The sequence below is a fragment of the Oncorhynchus keta genome, chromosome 1 (assembly GCF_023373465.1).
Source record: "Oncorhynchus keta strain PuntledgeMale-10-30-2019 chromosome 1, Oket_V2, whole genome shotgun sequence".
NCBI lineage: Eukaryota > Metazoa > Chordata > Actinopteri > Salmoniformes > Salmonidae > Oncorhynchus > Oncorhynchus keta.
The window spans coordinates 83,009,632-83,030,438 of NC_068421.1; the positions used below are offsets into that span (position 1 = coordinate 83,009,632).

General features: G+C 40.7%; 1 protein-coding gene across 1 annotated transcript in view; it reads right to left on the reverse strand.

Moving 5' to 3' along the window:
- Positions 1–20,807, reverse strand: part of raver2 (ribonucleoprotein, PTB-binding 2) — a 186,748-nt gene that overhangs the window by 42,922 nt on the left and 123,019 nt on the right. The window contains exons 5-8 of the mRNA XM_052523520.1: positions 15,528–15,648; positions 14,692–14,777; positions 4,181–4,279; positions 3,209–3,320 (exon numbers count right to left, since the gene is read on the reverse strand). Of these exons, the coding sequence (XP_052379480.1) occupies positions 3,209–3,320; positions 4,181–4,279; positions 14,692–14,777; positions 15,528–15,648 (418 nt within the window). The remainder of the gene's footprint in view (positions 1–3,208; positions 3,321–4,180; positions 4,280–14,691; positions 14,778–15,527; positions 15,649–20,807) is intronic.

Sequence of the window (20,807 nt, forward strand, 5' to 3'; positions counted from 1 at the left end):
CAGTAAACTACAGTCACAGGCTGGTCCCCTCACTTACTGCGAGCCTACAGTAAACTACAGTCACAGACTGGTCCCCTCACTTACTGCTAGCCTACAGTGAACTACAGTCAGACTGGTCCCCTCACTTACTGCTAGCCTACAGTAAACTACAGTCACAGACTGGTCCCCTCACTTACTGCTAGCCTACAGTAAACTACAGTCACAGACTGGTCCCCTCACTTACTGCTAGCCTACAGTAAACTACAGTCACAGACTGGTCCCCTCACTTACTGCTAGCCTACAGTGAACTACAGTCACAGACTGGTCCCCTCACTTACTGCTAGCCTACAGTAAACTACAGTCACAGACTGGTCCCCTCACTTACTGCTAGCCTACAGTCACAGACTGGTCCCCTCACTTACTGCTAGACTACAGTCACAGACTGGTCCCCTTACTGCTAGCCTACAGTAAACTACAGTCACAGACTGGTCCCCTCACTTACTGCTAGCCTACAGTGAACTATAGTCACAGACTGGTCCCCACACTTACTGCTAGCCAACAGTAAACTACAGTCACAGGCTGGTCCCCTCACTTACTGCGAGCCTACAGTAAACTACAGTCACAGGCTGGTCCCCTCACTTACTGCGAGCCTACAGTAAACTACAGTCACAGACTGGTCCCCTCACTTACTGCTAGCCTCCAGTGAACTACAGTCAGACTGGTCCCCTCACTTACTGATAGCCTACAGTAAACTACAGTCACAGACTGGTCCCAGTCACAGACTGGTCCCCTCACTTACTGCTAGCCTACCTGGTCCCCTCACAGCTAGCCTACAGTCACAGACTACAGTCACAGACTGGTCCCCTCACTTACTGCTAGCCTACAGTGAACTACAGTGGTCCCAGACTGGTCCCCTCACTTACTGCTAGCCTACAGTAAACTACAGTCACAGACTGGTCCCTCAACTGCTACAGTCACAGACTGGTCCCTCACTTACTGCTAGCCTACAGTGAACTACAGTCAGACTGGTCCCCTCACTTACTGCTAGCCTACAGTGAACTACAGTCACAGACTGGTCCCCTCACTTACTGCTAGCCTACAGTAAACTACAGTCAGACTGGTCCCCTCACTTACTGCTAGCCTACAGTCACAGACTGGTCCCCTCACTTACTGCTAGCCTACAGTAAACTACAGTCACAGACTGGTCCCCTCACTTACTGCTAGACTACAGTCACAGACTGGTCCCCTCACTTACTGCTAGCCTACAGTAAACTACAGTCACAGACTGGTCCCCTCCTTACTGCTAGCCTACAGTAAATTACAGTCAGACTGGACCCCTCACTTACTGCTAGCCTACAGTAAACTACAGTCACAGACTGGTCCCCTCACTTACTGCTAGACTACAGTCACAGACTGGTCCCCTCACTTACTGCTAGTACAGTAAACTACAGTCACAGACTGGTCCCCTCACTTACTGCTAGACTACAGTCACAGACTGGTCCCCTCAGCTAGCCTACAGTACAACTTACTGCTAGCTTACAGTAAACTACAGTCACAGACTGGTCCCCTACTTACTGCTAGCCTACAGTGAACTACAGTCACAGACTGGTCCCCTCACTTACTGCTAGACTACAGTCACAGACTGGTCCCCTCACTTACTGATAGACTACAGTAAACTACAGTCAGACTGGTCCCCTCACTTACTGCTAGACTACAGTCACAGACTGGTCCCCTCACTTACTGCTAGTCTACAGTAAACTACAGTCAGACTGGTCCCCTCACTTACTGCTAGACTACAGTAAACTACAGTCACAGACTGGTCCCCTCACTTACTGCTAGACTACAGTCACAGACTGGTCCCCTCACTTACTGCTAGACTACAGTAACAGACTGGTCCCCTCACTTACTGCTAGCCTACAGTAAACTACAGTCACAGACTGGTCCCCTCACTTACTGCTAGCCTACAGTAAACTACAGTCACAGACTGGTCCCCTCACTTACTGCTAGCCTACAGTAAACTACAGTCACAGACTGGTCCCCTACTTACTGCTAGCCTACAGTAAACTACAGTCACAGACTGGTCCCCTCACTTACTGCTAGCCTACAGTAAACTACAGTCACAGACTGGTCCCCTACTTACTGCTAGCCTACAGTAAACTACAGTCACAGACTGGTCCCCTCACTTACTGCTAGCCTACAGTAAACTACAGTCACAGACTGGTCCCCTACTTACTGCTAGCCTACAGTAAACTACAGTCACAGACTGGTCCCCTACTTACTGCTAGCCTACAGTAAACTACAGTCACAGACTGGTCCCCTACTTACTGTTAGCCTACAGTGAACTACAGTTACAGACTGGACCCCTCACTTACTTCTAGCAGTGCACACAGTATAGTATACATTCTGTTCTCAAGCTATAGGCTTTAAAGAGATTAGGTGCATCCGAACTATACTATCAACCACGGTTAATTAAGCAGTCCCGAGAACGTGTGGTATATGGCCAATATACCATGGCTAAGGGCTGTTCTGGATACAGCACTATATTGACCATATACCACAAACTCCCGAGGTGCCTTACTGCTGTTATAAACTGGTTACCAACGTAATTAGAAAAGTTTTCGGTCATACACACATCCTTTAAAACATAGGTGCTGGGCTAACCCGTGGTCTTTCATACCATGTCTTTCAGCCAATCAGCATTCAGGACTCAAACCACCTGGTTTATAATACAGTATGCAGCGCCATATATGCAAAACTAAAATACCATTATCTACCCAGGAGAAAGTAAAGATTACATTAACTCAGGTTATGACATTTCTGAACGGAACACCTCATACGTTATTATCTATTTACCAGTAGCACTGCAGCACAGCACAGAACACTACTCTGTTTTTTTGTTTCATCCAGGAATACCCAGATTACATTCATTCCAACTGTTAATATCCCTGTGATGAATGACCTGCATCACCCAGAGCAGCCTCAGCCCTTACGGGCCCGCAGCAAACAAAACAATGCTAACAAACAAACACTCGCAAACATAGATAAATGGATCACAACCACAGAGATTTCAATACATTTGCATAAATAGTGACATTCTCATCTGGAAGATTTGAATTGCAAATGTGGTTGGTCTGTCTGAGTGGGACAGTTACAGAGAGAGGCTGAACGTCCAGGCTAGGTGGTGCTAAGGGGGCTGGAGGGCTATGCGTACCGAGCCCAGGGCACTCACCACTGGGGGAGTCACCCAGCAGACCCTTTCCCAGGGCCATGGGGGCTGGAGGCCTGAGACCAAGCACTTTCTGTAGAAGTAGACGAGAGGGGTCACCCAACAGACTAGATACCTATGGGGGGAAAGAAAGAGAGGAGGAAGAGGAGAGGAAATACAAAGAGAGAGGGAGAGGGGAGGAGAAAGGAGGTGTAAAAGAGGTGAATGATAGTGAGAGGAGAGGCAAAGGGTGATAAATTGAGAGTGAAGACTTAGCGTGTCTCCACTTCACATACACTGAGAGCAGTACTACATGTACAGCAGGATAGATGGAGCTAACAGAACACACACACACGCAAACACACACACACACTATCTCTCTTAAGGCTGTCCTTTTAAAATTACATCAAATACGCAGACACCCAGAGTAAGGTAATACATTTTTATATTGCTATACCTCACATGACCATTCGGGTAATAAAGAGAACAGAAGTTTCAATATAGTGAGAATAATTTTTTACCCCTATAATTTCTGCACAGAACCCATTAGCTGTGCAGAGTAGAGCTTTCCCAATGTTGTTACATTTCATTAGGAATGAGTGACAGAAGCAACCCAACACACACAGGCTCAAGCACACACACATTACTATCCTTGTGGGGATCAAACAATTGACTCCCATTCAAAATCCTATTTTCCCGAACCCCTAACCCAAATCTTAACTCTTATTAATCCTAACCCTAACTGAAATTCTAACCCCAACTCTAAACCTAGCCCCTAAGCCTAAAAAGCATCTTCTCTTGTGGGATGCACACACACACACACACACACACACACACACACACACACACACACACACACACACACACACACACACACACACACACACACACACACACACACACACACACACACACACACACACACACACACACACACACACACACACACACACACACACACACACACACACACACACACACGTTTGCATGCCTCACATTGCTCATGTGCTTGTCTTTGATGTGCAGGAGCTGCTGCTGGGCCAGCTGCATGTGCAATAGATTCTGAAGCACCAGACCATTCCCCAACATGGAACTCTGGGAAAGACACAGGACACACACAATTAGAACACACAGTAACAGTACACACATATTTAGAACACGCTGTAACAGTACACACATTTAAAACACGCTGTAATAGTACACACATTTAGAACACACTGTAACAGTACACACATTTAGAACATGCTGTAACAGGACACACACAATTAGAACACACAGTAACAGTACACACATATTTAGAACACGCTGTAACAGTACACACATTTAAAACACGTTGTAATAGTACACACATTTAGAACACACTGTAACAGTACACACATTTAGAACACGCTGTAATAGTACACACATTTAGAACACGCTGTAATAGTACACACATTTAGAACACACTGTAACAGTACACATATTTAGAACACGCTGTAATAGTACACACATTTAGAACACGCTGTAATAGTACACACATTTAGAACACGCTGTAGCAGTACACACATTTAGAACACGCTGTAACAGTACACACATTTAGAACATGCTGTAACAGTTCACACATTTAGAACACGCTGTAATAGTACACACATTTAGAACACGCTGTAATAGTACACACATTTAGAACACGCTGTAGCAGTACACACATTTAAAACACAACTAACAGTACACACATTTAAAACACGCTTTAGAGCACACGCTGTAACAGTACACACATTTAAAACACACTGCTAAAACAGTAACACACATTTAGAACACGCTGTAACAGTACACACATTTAGAACACGCTGTAACAGTAAAATTTAGAACAGTGTAACAGTTCACATTTTAGAACACAATAGTACTTTAAAACAATAGTACACACATTTAGAACACGCTGTACACATATTTAAAACACACTAACAACACAGTACACACATTAAAACATGCTAAAACAGTACACACATTGAAACATGCTAAAACAGTACACACATTAAAACATGCTAAAACAGTACACACATTGAAACATGCTAAAACAGTACACACATTAAAACATGCTAAAACAGTACACACATTAAAACATGCTAAAACAGTACACACATTAAAACATGCTAAAACAGTACACACATTAAAACATGCTAAAACAGTACACACATTGAAACATGCTAAAACAGTACACACATTGAAACATGCTAAAACAGTACACACATTAAAACATGCTAAAACAGTACACACATTAAAACATGCTAAAACAGTACACACATTAAAACAGTACACACATTAAAACATGCTAAAACAGTACACACATTAAAACATGCTGAAACAGTACACACATTAAAACATGCTAACACAGTACACACATTTAGAACACGCTGTAACAGTACACACATTTAGAACACACTGTAACAGTACACACATTAAAACATGCTAACACAGTACACACATTTAGAACACGCTGTAACAGTACACACATTTAGAACACGCTGTAACAGTACACACATTTAGAACACGCTGTAACAGTACACACATTTAGAACACGCTGTAACAGTACACACATTAAAACATGCTAACACAGTACACACATTTAGAACAGGCTGTAACAGTACACACATTTAGAACACGCTGTAATAGTACACACATTTAGAACACGCTGTAGCAGTACACACATTTAAAACACGCTGTAATAATACACACATTTAGAACACGCTGTAACAGTACACACATTTAGAACATGCTGTAGCAGTACACACATTTAGAACACGCTGTAACAGTACACACATTTAGAACACGCTGTAACAGTACACACATTTAGAACACGCTGTAATAAAACACACATTTAGAACACGCTGTAGCAGTACACACATTTAAAACACGCTGTAATAGTACACACATTTAGAACACGCTGTAACAGTACACACATTTAGAACACGCTGTAACAGTACACACATTTAGAACACGCTGTAACAGTACACACATTTAAAACACGCTGTAGCAGTACACACATTTAGAACACGCTGTAACAGTACACACATTTAGAACACGCTGTAACAGTACACACATTTAGAACACGCTGTAACAGTACACACATTTAGAACACGCTGTAACATTTAAACACGTACAGTACACATTTAGAACACGCTGTAATAGTACACACATTTAGAACACGCTGTAACAGTACACACATTTAGAACACGCTGTAGCAGTACACACATTTAGAACACGCTGTAACAGTACACACATTTAGAACACGCTGTAACAGTACACACATTTAGAACATGCTGTAACAGTACACACATTTAAAACACGCTGTAACAGTACACACATTTAGAACACACTGTAATAGTACACACATTTAGAACACACTGTAATAGTACAGACATTTAGAACACGCTGTAGCAGCACACACATTTAGAACACGCTGTAACAGCACACACATTTAGAACACGCTGTAACAGTACACACAATTAGAACACGCTGTAATAGTACACACATTTAGAACACCCTGTAGCAGTACACATATTTAGAACACACATTTAGAACACGCTGTAATAGTACACACATTTAGAACACACTGTAACAGTACACATTTAGAACACGCTGTAATAGTACACACATTTAGAACACGCTGTAACAGTACACACATTTAGAACACGCTGTAACAGTACACACATTTAAAACACACTGTAATAGTACACACATTTAGAACATGCTGTAACAGTACACACATTTAGAACACGCTGTAGCAGTACACACATTTAGAACACGCTGTAACAGTACACACATTTAGAACACGCTGTAGCAGTACACACATTTAGAACACGCTGTAGCAGTACACACATTTAGAACATGCTGTAACAGTACACACATTTAGAACACGCTGTAGCAGTACACACATTTAGAACACGCTGTAGCAGTACACACATTTAAAACACGCTGTAATAGTACACACATTTAGAACACGCTGTAGCAGTACACACATTTAGAACACGCTGTAACAGTACACACATTTAGAACACGCTGTAACAGTACACACATTTAGAACACGCTGTAACAGTTCACACATTTAGAACACGCTGTAATAGTACACACATTTAGAACACGCTGTAATAGTACACACATTTAGAACACGCTGTAATAGTACACACATTTAAAACACACTAACAGTACAAATATTTAGAGCACTAACAGTACACACATTAAAACATGCTAAAACAGTACACACATTTAAAACACGCTGTAGCAGTACACACATTATAACATGCTAAAACAGTACACACATTAAAACATGCTAAAACAGTACATACATTACAACATGCTAAAACAGTACACACATTGAAACATGCTAAAACAGTACACACATTGAAACATGCTAAAACAGTACACACATTAAAACAGTACACACATTAAAACATGCTAAAACAGTACACACATTTAAACATGCTAAAACAGTACACACATTAAAACATGCTAAAACAGTACACACATTAAAACATGCTAAAACAGTACATACATTACAACATGCTAAAACAGTACACACATTGAAACATGCTAAAACAGTACACACATTGAAACATGCTAAAACAGTACACACATTAAAACAGTACACACATTAAAACATGCTAAAACAGTACACACATTAAAACATGCTGAAACAGTACACACATTAAAACATGCTAACACAGTACACACATTTAGAACACGCTGTAACAGTACACACATTTAGAACACGCTGTAACAGTACACACATTAAAACATGCTAACACAGTACACACATTTAGAACACGCTGTAACAGTACACACATTTAGAACACGCTGTAACAGTACACACATTTAGAACACGCTGTAATAGTACACACATTTAGAACACGCTGTAGCAGTACACACATTTAAAACACGCTGTAATAATACACACATTTAGAACACGCTGTAACAGTACACACATTTAGAACATGCTGTAGCAGTACACACATTTAAAACACGCTGTAGCAGTACACACATTTAGAACACGCTGTAACAGTACACACATTTAGAACACGCTGTAACAGTACACACATTTAGAACACGCTGTAACAGTACACACATTTAGAACACGCTGTAACAGTACACACATTTAGAACACGCTGTAACAGTACACACATTTAGAACACGCTGTAACAGTACACACATTTAGAACACGCTGTAACAGTACACACATTTAGAACACGCTGTAACAGTACACACATTTAGAACATGCTGTAATAGTACACACATTTAGAACACGCTGTAACAGTACACACATTTAGAACACGCTGTAACAGTACACACATTTAGAACACGCTGTAACAGTACACACATTTAGAACACGCTGTAACAGTACACACATTTAGAACACGCTGTAACAGTACACACATTTAGAACACGCTGTAATAGTACACACATTTAGAACACGCTGTAACAGTACACACATTTAAAACACGCTGTAACAGTACACACATTTAGAACACACTGTAATAGTACACACATTTAGAACACACTGTAATAGTACACACATTTAGAACACGCTGTAGCAGCACACACATTTAGAACACGCTGTAACAGTACACACATTTAGAACACGCTGTAATAGTACACACATTTAGAACACGCTGTAACAGTACACACATTTAGAACACGCTGTAACAGTACACACATTTAGAACACGCTGTAACAGTACACACATTTAACATGCTAACACAGTACTTAAAACATGTAAAACAGTACACACATTTAGAACACGCTGTAACAGTACACACATTTAGAACACGCTAAAACAGTACACACATTTAAAACAGAACACACTGTAATAGTACACACATTTGCTAGAACACGCATGCTAAAACAGTACACACATTTAGAACACGCTAAAACAGTACACACATTTAGAACACGCTGTAATAGTACACACATTTAGAACACGCTGTAAAAGTACACACATTTAAACAGAACACGCTGTAATAGTGCACACATTTTGAACACGCTGTAACAGTACACACATTTAGAACACGCTGTAACAGTACACACATTTTGAACACGCTGTAACAGTACACACATTACGAACACACTGTAATAGTACACACATTTAGAACACGCTGTAACAGTACACACATTTAAAACGTGCAGTAAAACAGTACACACATTTAGAACACGCTGTAATAGTACACACATTTAGAACACGCTGTAACAGCACACACATTTAGAACACGCTGTAACAGTACACACATTTAGAACACGCTGTAACAGTACACACATTTAGAACACGCTGTAACAGTACACACATTTAGAACACGCTGTAACATTACACACATTTAGAACACGCTGTAACAGTACACACATTTAGAACACGCTGTAACAGTACACACATTTAGAACACGCTGTAACAGTACACACATTTAGAACACGCTGTAACAGTACACACATTTAGAACATGCTGTACTAGTACACACATTTAGAACACACTGTAACAGTACACACATTTAGAACATGCTGTACTAGTACACACATTTAGAACATGCTGTAATAGTACACACATTTAGAACACGCTGTAACAGTACACACATTTAGAACACGCTGTAACAGTACACACATTTAGAACACGCTGTAACAGTACACACATTTAGAACACGCTGTAACAGTACACACATTTAGAACACGCTGTAACAGTACACACATTTAGAACATGCTGTACTAGTACACACATTTAGAACACGCTGTAACAGTACACACATTTAGAACATGCTGTAACAGTACACACATTTAGAACACGCTGTAACAGTACACACATTTAGAACATGCTGTAACAGTACACACATTTAGAAACACTGTAACAGTACACACATTTAGAACATGCTGTACTAGTACACACATTTAGAACACACTGTACAGTACACACATTTAGAACACGCTGTAACAGTACATACATTTAGAACATGCTGTAAACAGTACACACATTTAGTAATAGTACACATTTAGAACACACTGTAACAGTACACATTTAGAACACGCTGTAACAGTACACACATTTAGAACACGCTGTAATAGTACACACATTTAGAACACGCTGTAATAGTACACACATTTAGAACACACTGTAACAGTACACACATTTAGAACACGCTGTAACAGTACACACATTTAGAACACACTTTAACAGTACACACATTTAGAACACGCTGTAATAGTACACACATTTAGAACACGCTGTAATAGTACACACATTTAGAACACACTGTACTAGTACACACATTTAGAACACGCTGTAATAGTACACACATTTAGAACACGCTGTAATAGTACACACATTTAGAACACACTGTACTAGTACACACATTTAGAACACACTGTACTAGTACACACATTTAGAACACGCTGTAATAGTACACACATTTAGAACACACTGTACTAGTACACACATTTAGAACACACTGTACTAGTACACACATTTAGAACACGCTGTAACAGTACACACATTTAGAACACGCTGTAATAGTACACACATTTAGAACACACTGTACTAGTACACACATTTAGAACACGCTGTAATAGTACACACATTTAGAACACACTGTACTAGTACACACATTTAAAACACGCTGTACTAGTACGCACATTTAGAACACGCTGTACTCGTACACACATTTAGAACACGCTTTAACAGTACACACATTTAGAACACGCTGTAACAGTACACACATTTAGAACACGCTGTAACAGTACACACATTTAGAACACGCTGTAGCAGTACACACATTTAGAACACGCTGTAGCAGTACACACATTTAAAACACGCTGTAATAATACACACATTTAGAACACGCTGTAACAGTACACACATTTAGAACATGCTGTACTAGTACACACATTTAGAATACAGTAACAGTACACATTTAAAACACGCTGTAGCAGTACACACATTTAGAACACGCTGTAACAGTACACACATTTAGAACACGCTGTAACAGTACACACATTTAGAACACGCTGTAACAGTACACACATTTAGAACACGCTGTAACAGTACACACATTTAGAACACGCTGTAACAGTACACACATTTAGAACACGCTGTAACAGTACACACATTTAGAACACGCTGTAACAGTACACACATTTAGAACACGCTGTAACAGTACACACATTTAGAACATGCTGTAATAGTACACACATTTAGAACACGCTGTAACAGTACACACATTTAGAACACGCTGTAACAGTACACACATTTAGAACACGCTGTAGCAGTACACACATTTAGAACACGCTGTAACAGTACACACATTTAGAACACGCTGTAACAGTACACACATTTAGAACACGCTGTAACAGTACACACATTTAGAACACGCTGTAACAGTACACACATTTAGAACATGCTGTAATAGTACACACATTTAGAACACGCTGTAACAGTACACACATTTAAAACACGCTGTAACAGTACACACATTTAGAACACACTGTAATAGTACACACATTTAGAACACACTGTAATAGTACACACATTTAGAACACGCTGTAGCAGCACACACATTTAGAACACGCTGTAACAGTACACACATTTAGAACACGCTGTAATAGTACACACATTTAGAACACGCTGTAACAGTACACACATTTAGAACACGCTGTAATAGTACACACATTTAGAACACGCTGTAACAGTACACACATTTAGAACACGCTGTAGCAGCACACACATTTAGAACACGCTGTAACAGTACACACATTTAGAACACGCTGTAACAGTACACACATTTAGAACACACTGTAATAGTACACACATTTAGAACACGCTGTAACAGTACACACATTTAGAACACGCTTTAACAGTACACACATTTAGAACACGCTGTAATAGTATACACATTTAGAACACGCTGTAATAGTACACATATTTAGAACACGCTGTAATAGTACACACATTTTGAACACGCTGTAATAGTACACACATTTTGAACACGCTGTAGCAGTACACACATTACGAACACACTGTAATAGTACACACATTTAGAACACGCTGTAACAGTACACACATTAAAACGTGCTAAAACAGTACACACATTTAGAACACGATGTAATAGTACACACATTTAGAACACGCTGTAACAGCACACACATTTAGAACACGCTGTAACAGTACACACATTTAGAACACGCTGTAACAGTACACACATTTAGAACACGCTGTAATAGTACACACATTTAGAACACGCTGTAACAGTACACACATTTAGAACACGCTGTAACAGCACACACATTTAGAACACGCTGTAACAGTACACACATTTAGAACACGCTGTAACAGTACACACATTTAGAACACGCTGTAACAGTACACACATTTAGAACATGCTGTACTAGTACACACATTTAGAACACACTGTAACAGTACACACATTTAGAACATGCTGTACTAGTACACACATTTAGAACATGCTGTAATAGTACACACATTTAGAACACGCTGTAACAGTACACACATTTAGAACACGCTGTAACAGCACACACATTTAGAACACGCTGTAACAGTACACACATTTAGAACACGCTGTAACAGTACACACATTTAGAACACGCTGTAACAGTACACACATTTAGAACATGCTGTACTAGTACACACATTTAGAACACACTGTAACAGTACACACATTTAGAACATGCTGTAATAGTACACACATTTAGAACACGCTGTAACAGTACACACATTTAGAACATGCTGTACTAGTACACACATTTAGAATACACTGTAACAGTACACACATTTAGAACATGCTGTACTAGTACACACATTTAGAACACACTGTACTCGTACACACATTTAGAACACGCTGTAACAGTACATACATTTAGAACATGCTGTACTAGTACACACATTTAGAACACACTGTAACAGTACACATTTAGAACACGCTGTAACAGTACACACATTTAGAACACGCTGTAATAGTACACACATTTAGAACACGCTGTAATAGTACACACATTTAGAACACACTGTACTAGTACACACATTTAGAACACGCTGTACTCGTACACACATTTAGAACACACTTTAACAGTACACACATTTAGAACACGCTGTAATAGTACACACATTTAGAACACGCTGTAATAGTACACACATTTAGAACACACTGTACTAGTACACACATTTAGAACACGCTGTAATAGTACACACATTTAGAACACGCTGTAATAGTACACACATTTAGAACACACTGTACTAGTACACACATTTAGAACACACTGTAACAGTACACACATTTAGAACACGCTGTAACAGTACACACATTTAGAACATGCTGTAATAGTATACACATTTAGAACACACTGTACTAGTACACACATTTAGAACACGCTGTAACAGTACACACATTTAGAACACGCTGTAATAGTACACACATTTAGAACACACTGTACTAGTACACACATTTAGAACACGCTGTAATAGTACACACATTTAGAACACACTGTACTAGTACACACATTTAAAACACGCTGTACTAGTACACACATTTAGAACACGCTGTACTCGTACACACATTTAGAACACGCTTTAACAGTACACACATTTAGAACACGCTGTAACAGTACACACATTTAGAACACGCTGTAACAGTACACACATTTAGAACACGCTGTAATAGTACACACATTTAGAACACCCTGTAACAGTACACACATTTAGAACACGCTTTAACAGTACACACATTTAGAACACACTGTAACAGTACACACATTTAGAACACGCTGTAACAGTACACACATTTAGAACATGCTGTAATAGTATACACATTTAGAACACACTGTACTAGTACACACATTTAGAACACGCTGTAACAGTACACACATTTAGAACACGCTGTAATAGTACACACATTTAGAACACACTGTACTAGTACACACATTTAGAACACGCTGTACTCGTACACACATTTAGAACACGCTGTACTAGTACACACATTTAGAACACGCTGTACTCGTACACACATTTAGAACACGCTTTAACAGTACACACATTTAGAACACGCTGTACTCGTACACACATTTAGAACACGCTTTAACAGTACACACATTTAGAACACGCTGTACTAGTACACACATTTAGAACACGCTTTAACAGTACACACATTTAGAACACGCTGTACTAGTACACACATTTAGAACACGCTGTACTAGTACACACATTTAGAACACGCTTTAACAGTACACACATTTAGAACACGCTTTAACAGTACACACATTTAGAACACGCTTTAACAGTACACACATTTAGAACACGCTGTACTCGTACACACATTTAGAACACGCTTTAACAGTACACACATTTAGAACACGCTTTAACAGTACACACATTTAGAACATCCTGCAACACACGTCATCAAACAGATACACACACTCATCTCTACATTCCCTGTGAACCAGTCCTGTACACACACACACATATGCACACACACACTGCACAGTATTCTTACCTGCTGTACCTTCCCCAGTTGGAACAGGGCTGCTGTGAGGGGGGGTCTGAGGAATGGAGACAGGCTAGGAGGCCGCCCAAACTTCCCTGGAGACAGAGAGAGAGGGAGGAAGCAGGCATGGTCAGTGTATTGTATAACAGGGGTATCAAACTTGACTGAGACACAGTGACAAGGGAAAGGCATACTGTGGTGTCCTCACAGACCAACCAACCAAGGTGCATGAATGAATGAACAAACGGAATGTGGGAAAAATATTCAGCCACTCTTAGGAGACAATGGAAGTAAGTTCGATAGATGGAAAATACCTCTTTACTATGTGTTGGCATTTCGACTTCCCCAGGCTGTATGCGACAGAGCATAGCACACAGCAGCCAGATAATAATCTCAGTCATAGCGCCAGACATCCACAACCTACTCATAATAAATGTATGCGTCAAAGCTAATGGTAGCTTCCTCCAGAATAGGTAGAAAGTTTAACATTTAATCAGGGGCTAATTTTAGACTTAGTCTAATTGTGCGTGCTCCTCTTTTAAGAGCCAGCCCTCACTCATTCCTGCCTGCCTGCCCTCCTCTGTTCTGATGTAGTCTGAGAACAAGTTCATTATAATAAATGATTAAGCATTCATCAAAAAGCAATGTGCTTAGAATTGATAAGACAGGATACGCTAATCGAAAGCCATTTCTATTATTCTAGTGGCACAGAGAGGATGAGATGGATAAAAATGAAACAATCTAATCTGTACAACCCAATAAACGTTAGAAAGTAAGTTGTTTCTCTATTTAATTTACAGTAGTCCTGTAAATAAGGGAGTCCAGTCTGTGTGTGTGTGTCTGACCTCCTCGTTTGCCAGTGTGGTAAGGCCTCATGAGGACCTGTAGGGCTGCTGGGTTGGTCATGCTTTTCAGCAGCTGGGCCAAGTTGGGCTCCGGCAGTAAGCCCTTCTTATTACTCAACATCTGCAATACACACACACACAAACAAAAGGGAAAGATTAGCATAGCTTGCTATATACAGTATATACATTACCAGTCAAACGTTTTAGAACAAATCAAATCAAATTGTATTAGTCATATGCCCCGAAAACAACAGGTGTAGTAGACGTTACAATGAAATATTTATGGTCACCTATTTTATATTTGAGATTCTTCAAGTAGCCACCATTTGCCTTAATGACAGCTTTGCACACTCTTGGCATTCTCTCAACAAGCTTCATGAGGTGGTCACCTGGAATAAATTTCAATTAACAAGTGTGCCTTGTTAAAAGTACATTTGTGGAATTTGTTTAATAATGTGTTTACTGAGCCAGTCAGTTGTGTTGTGACATGGGAGGGTATACAGAAGCCCTATTTGGTAAAAGACCAAGTCCATTTTATGGAAAAAAGAGCTCAAATAAGCAGAGAAACGACAATCCATCATTACTTTAAGACATGAAGGTCACTCAATCCGGATAATGTCAAGACTTTCTTCAAGTGCAGTCACAAAAACCATCAAGCGCTATGATGAAACTGACTCTCATGAGGACCGCCACAGGAAAGGAAGACCCAGAGTTACCTCTGCCGCAGAGGATAAGTTCATTAGAGTTACCAGCCTCAGAAAATGCAGCCAAATAAATGCTTCAAGTAACAGTTGAAGTAACAGACGCATCTCAACATCAACTGTTCAGAGGAGACTGTGTGAATCAGGCCTTCTTGGTCGAATTTCTGCAAAGAAACCACAACTAAAGTACACCAATCAGCATAAGAGACTTGCTTGGGTCAAGAAACACGAGCAATGGACAGGACATTAGACCTGTGGAAATTTGTCCTTTGCTCTGGCATCCAAATATTTTATTTTTGGTTCCAACAGCCTTGTCTTTGTGAGACATGGTGTGGGTGAACGGATGGTCTCCGCATGTGTATTTCCCACCGTAAAGCATGGAGGAGAAGCTATTATTGTCACGTTGCTATAAATGGATCGGCAGGAATGCGTAATAGGGATTTTTATTTACCCAAATTACAGCGTGCCGTGTAAAGGCACGGAGACGAAGACCAAACAAACACGTATACAAAACACATGTTTGAAACCCAAACAAAAGAGCGAGGAGTAACTCGAATAAATACACAAGTGCACAATAATACCACATGAGACCCGTAGTCATCTGTGCAATACAAGCGACATGAAAGCCAAAACTACACAGTACAGGTACTCACACGATTATCGACAGCCCAATGGAAACCAAAGGGCACATTTATACAAATACAATCACTGAAATGGGGACCAGGTGTACGTAATGGCACAAGCTCCAGTGGGATCCATGACAATTATGGTGTGGGGATGCTTTGCTGGTTGTCTCTGATTTATTTAGAATTCAAGGCACACTTAACCAGCATGGCTACCACGGCAACCTCCAGGCTGTGTAAGGGCTATATGACCAAGACGGAGAGTGATGGACTGCTGCATCAGATGACCTGGCATCCACAATCCCCAAACCTCAACAAAATTGAGATGGTTTGGGATGAATTGGACTGCAGAGTGAAGGAAAAGCAGCCAACAAGTGCTCAGCATATGTGGGAACTCCTTCAAGACTGTTGGAAAAGGATTCCTCATGAAGCTGTTTGAGAGAATGACAAGAGTGTGCAAAGCTGTCATGAAGGCAAAAAGTGGCTACTTTGAAGAATCTGAAATACAAAATATATTTTGATTTGTTCAACACTTTTTTGGTTACTACATGATTCCATGTGTGTTATTTCATAGTTTTGATGTCGTCACTATTATTCTACAATGTAAAAAATAAAATAAAAACCTTGAATGAGTAGGTGTTCTACAACTTTTGACCGGTACGACGAGTGTATAAAACATTAAGGACACCTGCTCTTTCCATAACATAGACTGACTGACCAGGTGAAAGCTATGATCCCCTATTGATGTCACTTGTTAAATGCACTTTAATCAGTGTAGATGAAGGGAGGAGACAGGTTAAAGAAGGATTTTTAAGCCCTGAGACATGGATTGTGTACGTGTGCCTTTCAGAGGGTGAATGGGAAAGACTCAAGATTTAAGTGCCTTTGAATGGAGTATGGTAGTTGGTGGCAGGCACACCGGTTTGTGTCAAGAACTGTCAAGTTGCTGGGATTGTCATGCTCAACAGTTTCCCATGTGTACCATTAATGGTCCACCACCCAAAGGATATCCAGCGAACTTGACACAACTGTGGGAAGCATTGGAGTCAACATGGCCCAGCATCCCAGTGGAACACTTTCAACACCTTGTGGAGTCCATGCCTCGATGGGCACACATTTGTTTACATCCCTGTTAGTGAGCATTTCTCCTTTGAGGATATAATCCATCCACCTGACAGGTGTGGCATATAGAAGCTGATTAAACAACACAATCATTACACAGGTGTCCCTTGCGCTGGGGACCATAAATGGCCAATCTAAAACGTGTAGTTTTGTCACAATAAACAAAGCCACAGATGTCTCAAGTTGAGGGAGCGTGCAACTGGCATGCCGACTGCAGGAATGTCCACAGAGCTGTTGCCTTTCTCTACCATAAGCCCCCTCCAACATCATTTTAGAGAATTTGGCAGTACGTCCAACCAGCCTCACAACTGCAGAACATGTGTAACCACGCAAGCCCAGGACCTTCTCGTCTGGCTTCTTCACCTGCTCGATCGTCTGAGACCAGCCACCCGGACAGCTGATGAAACTGTGGGCTTGCACATCCAAAGAATTTCTGCACAAACTGTCAGAAAGCTTCTCAGTAAGCTCATCTGCATGCTCGTCGTCCTCACCAAGGTCTTGACCTGATTGCAGTTTGGTGTCGTAACCGACTTCAGTGGGCAAATTGTCACCTTCGATGAACACTGGCACACTGGAGAAGTGTGCTCTTCATGGATGAATCCCAGTTTTAACAGTAACGTCCGTGTATGGCGTTGTGTGGGCAAGCGGTTTGCTGATGCTAACATTGTGAACAGAGTGCCCTATGGTGGCGGTGGATATGGTATGGGCAGGCATAAACTATGGACAACGAATGCAATTACATTTTATCGACTGCAATTTCAATGCACACAGATACGAGATCCTGAGGCCCATTGTCGTGCCATTCATCTGCCGTCATCACTTCATATTTCAGCATGATAATGCACGACCCATGCTGCAAGGATCTGTACACAATTCCTGGAAGCTACATACTCCATGGCCTGCATACTCACCAGACATATCACCCATTGAGCATGTTTGGGATGCTCTGGATCGACGTGTATGACAGCGTGTTCCAGTTCCCTCCAATATCCAGAAAATTGGCATTGCAATTGAATAGGAGTGGGTCAACATTCCACAGGCCACAATCAACAGCCTGATCGACTCTATGCAAAGGAGATGTGTCACACTGCATGAGGCAAATTGTGGTCACACCTGATACTGACTGGTTTTCTGATCCACACCCCAACTTTTTTTAAAGGCATTTGTGACCAACAGATGCATATCTGTATTCCCAGTCATGTGAAATACATAGATTAGGGACGAATGAAATTATTTCAATTGACTGATTTTCTTATATGAACTGTAACTCCGTAAAATCTTTGACATTGTTGCATGTTTCATTTATATTTTTGCTCAGTGTGTAAGTGCTATCACCAGCAAGGTTGAGCTTCTCATCACAGAGCCACATACACAGGCTCACAGAGTAGACATTCACAATAGCAATAAACAGATTATATTTCCCCTAGCCTTGAGCCATGTTCAGCTGAGTGAGTAGTGTGTATTACTGCCTCTGATTGAGAGTGTGTGTGTGTGTTTTAGCCTGTCAGTGAGAGTGTATATTATAGAGTCTGTTAGTTGGGTATTGAGCGAGGTACAGTGTGATCTGTCACTGATCGCATCTTTCATAGAGAGGAGTGGAATTCTCTCTCTCTTTCTATATATGAATTATATATATATCTCTCTCCCTCTCTTTATATTTCTCTCTCTTCCTCTCAATTTCTCTCTCTGTCTCATTCTAACTCTCTTCTCACTCTCTATTTCTCTGTCTCATTCTCACTCTCTCTTTCTCCCTCTATATTTCTCTCTCTGTCTCATTCTCACTCTCTCTTTCTCCCTCTATATTTCTTTCTCCCTCTCTCTTTATATTTCTCTCTCTCCCTCTCTGTCTCATTCTCCTCTCTATATTTATCTCTCTGTCTCCCTCTCTCCCCCCTCTATATTTCTCGCTCTCTTTTCCTCTTTCTCTCTCCCTCTCTATATGCAGATGTGCTCACATTTGTTGGTACCCTTACAGCTCATTGAAATAATGCTCCATTCCTCCTGAAAAGTGATGAAATTAAAAGCTATTTTATCATGTATACTTGCATGCATTTGGTTTGTCATAGAATAAAGCAAAGAAGCTGTGAAAAGAGATGAATTATTGCTTATTCTACAAAGATATTCTAAAATGGCCTGATACATTTGTTGGTACCCCTTACAAAATATAATAAATAATTGGATTATAGTGACATTTCAAACTAATTTGTTTCTTTAATTAGTATCACACATCTCCAATCTTCTAATCAGTCATTCCGCCTATTTAAATGGAGAAAAGCAGTCACTGTGCTGTTTGGTGTCATTGTGGTCACCCCACTGAACATGGACCAGAGTAAAGTAGTCACTGTGCTGTTTGGTGTCATTGTGGTCACCCCACTGAACATGGACCAGAGTAAAGTAGTCACTGTGCTGTTTGGTGTCATTGTGGTCACCCCACTGAACATGGACCAGAGTAAAGTAGTCACTGTGCTGTTTGGTGTCATTGTGGTCACCCCACTGAACATGGACCAGAGTAAAGTAGTCACTGTGCTGTTTGGTGTCATTGTGGTCACCCCACTGAACATGGACCAGAGTAAAGTAGTCACTGTGCTGTTTGGTGTCATTGTGGTCACCCCACTGAACATGGACCAGAGTAAAGTAGTCACTGTGCTGTTTGGTATCATTGTGTTCACCACACTGAACATGGACCAGAGTAAAGTAGTCACTGTGCTGTTTGGTGTCATTGTGGTCACCCCACTGAACATGGACCAGAGTAAAGTAGTCACTGTGCTGTTTGGTATCATTGTGTCCACCACACTGAACATGGACCAGAGTAAAGTAGTCACTGTGCTGTTTGG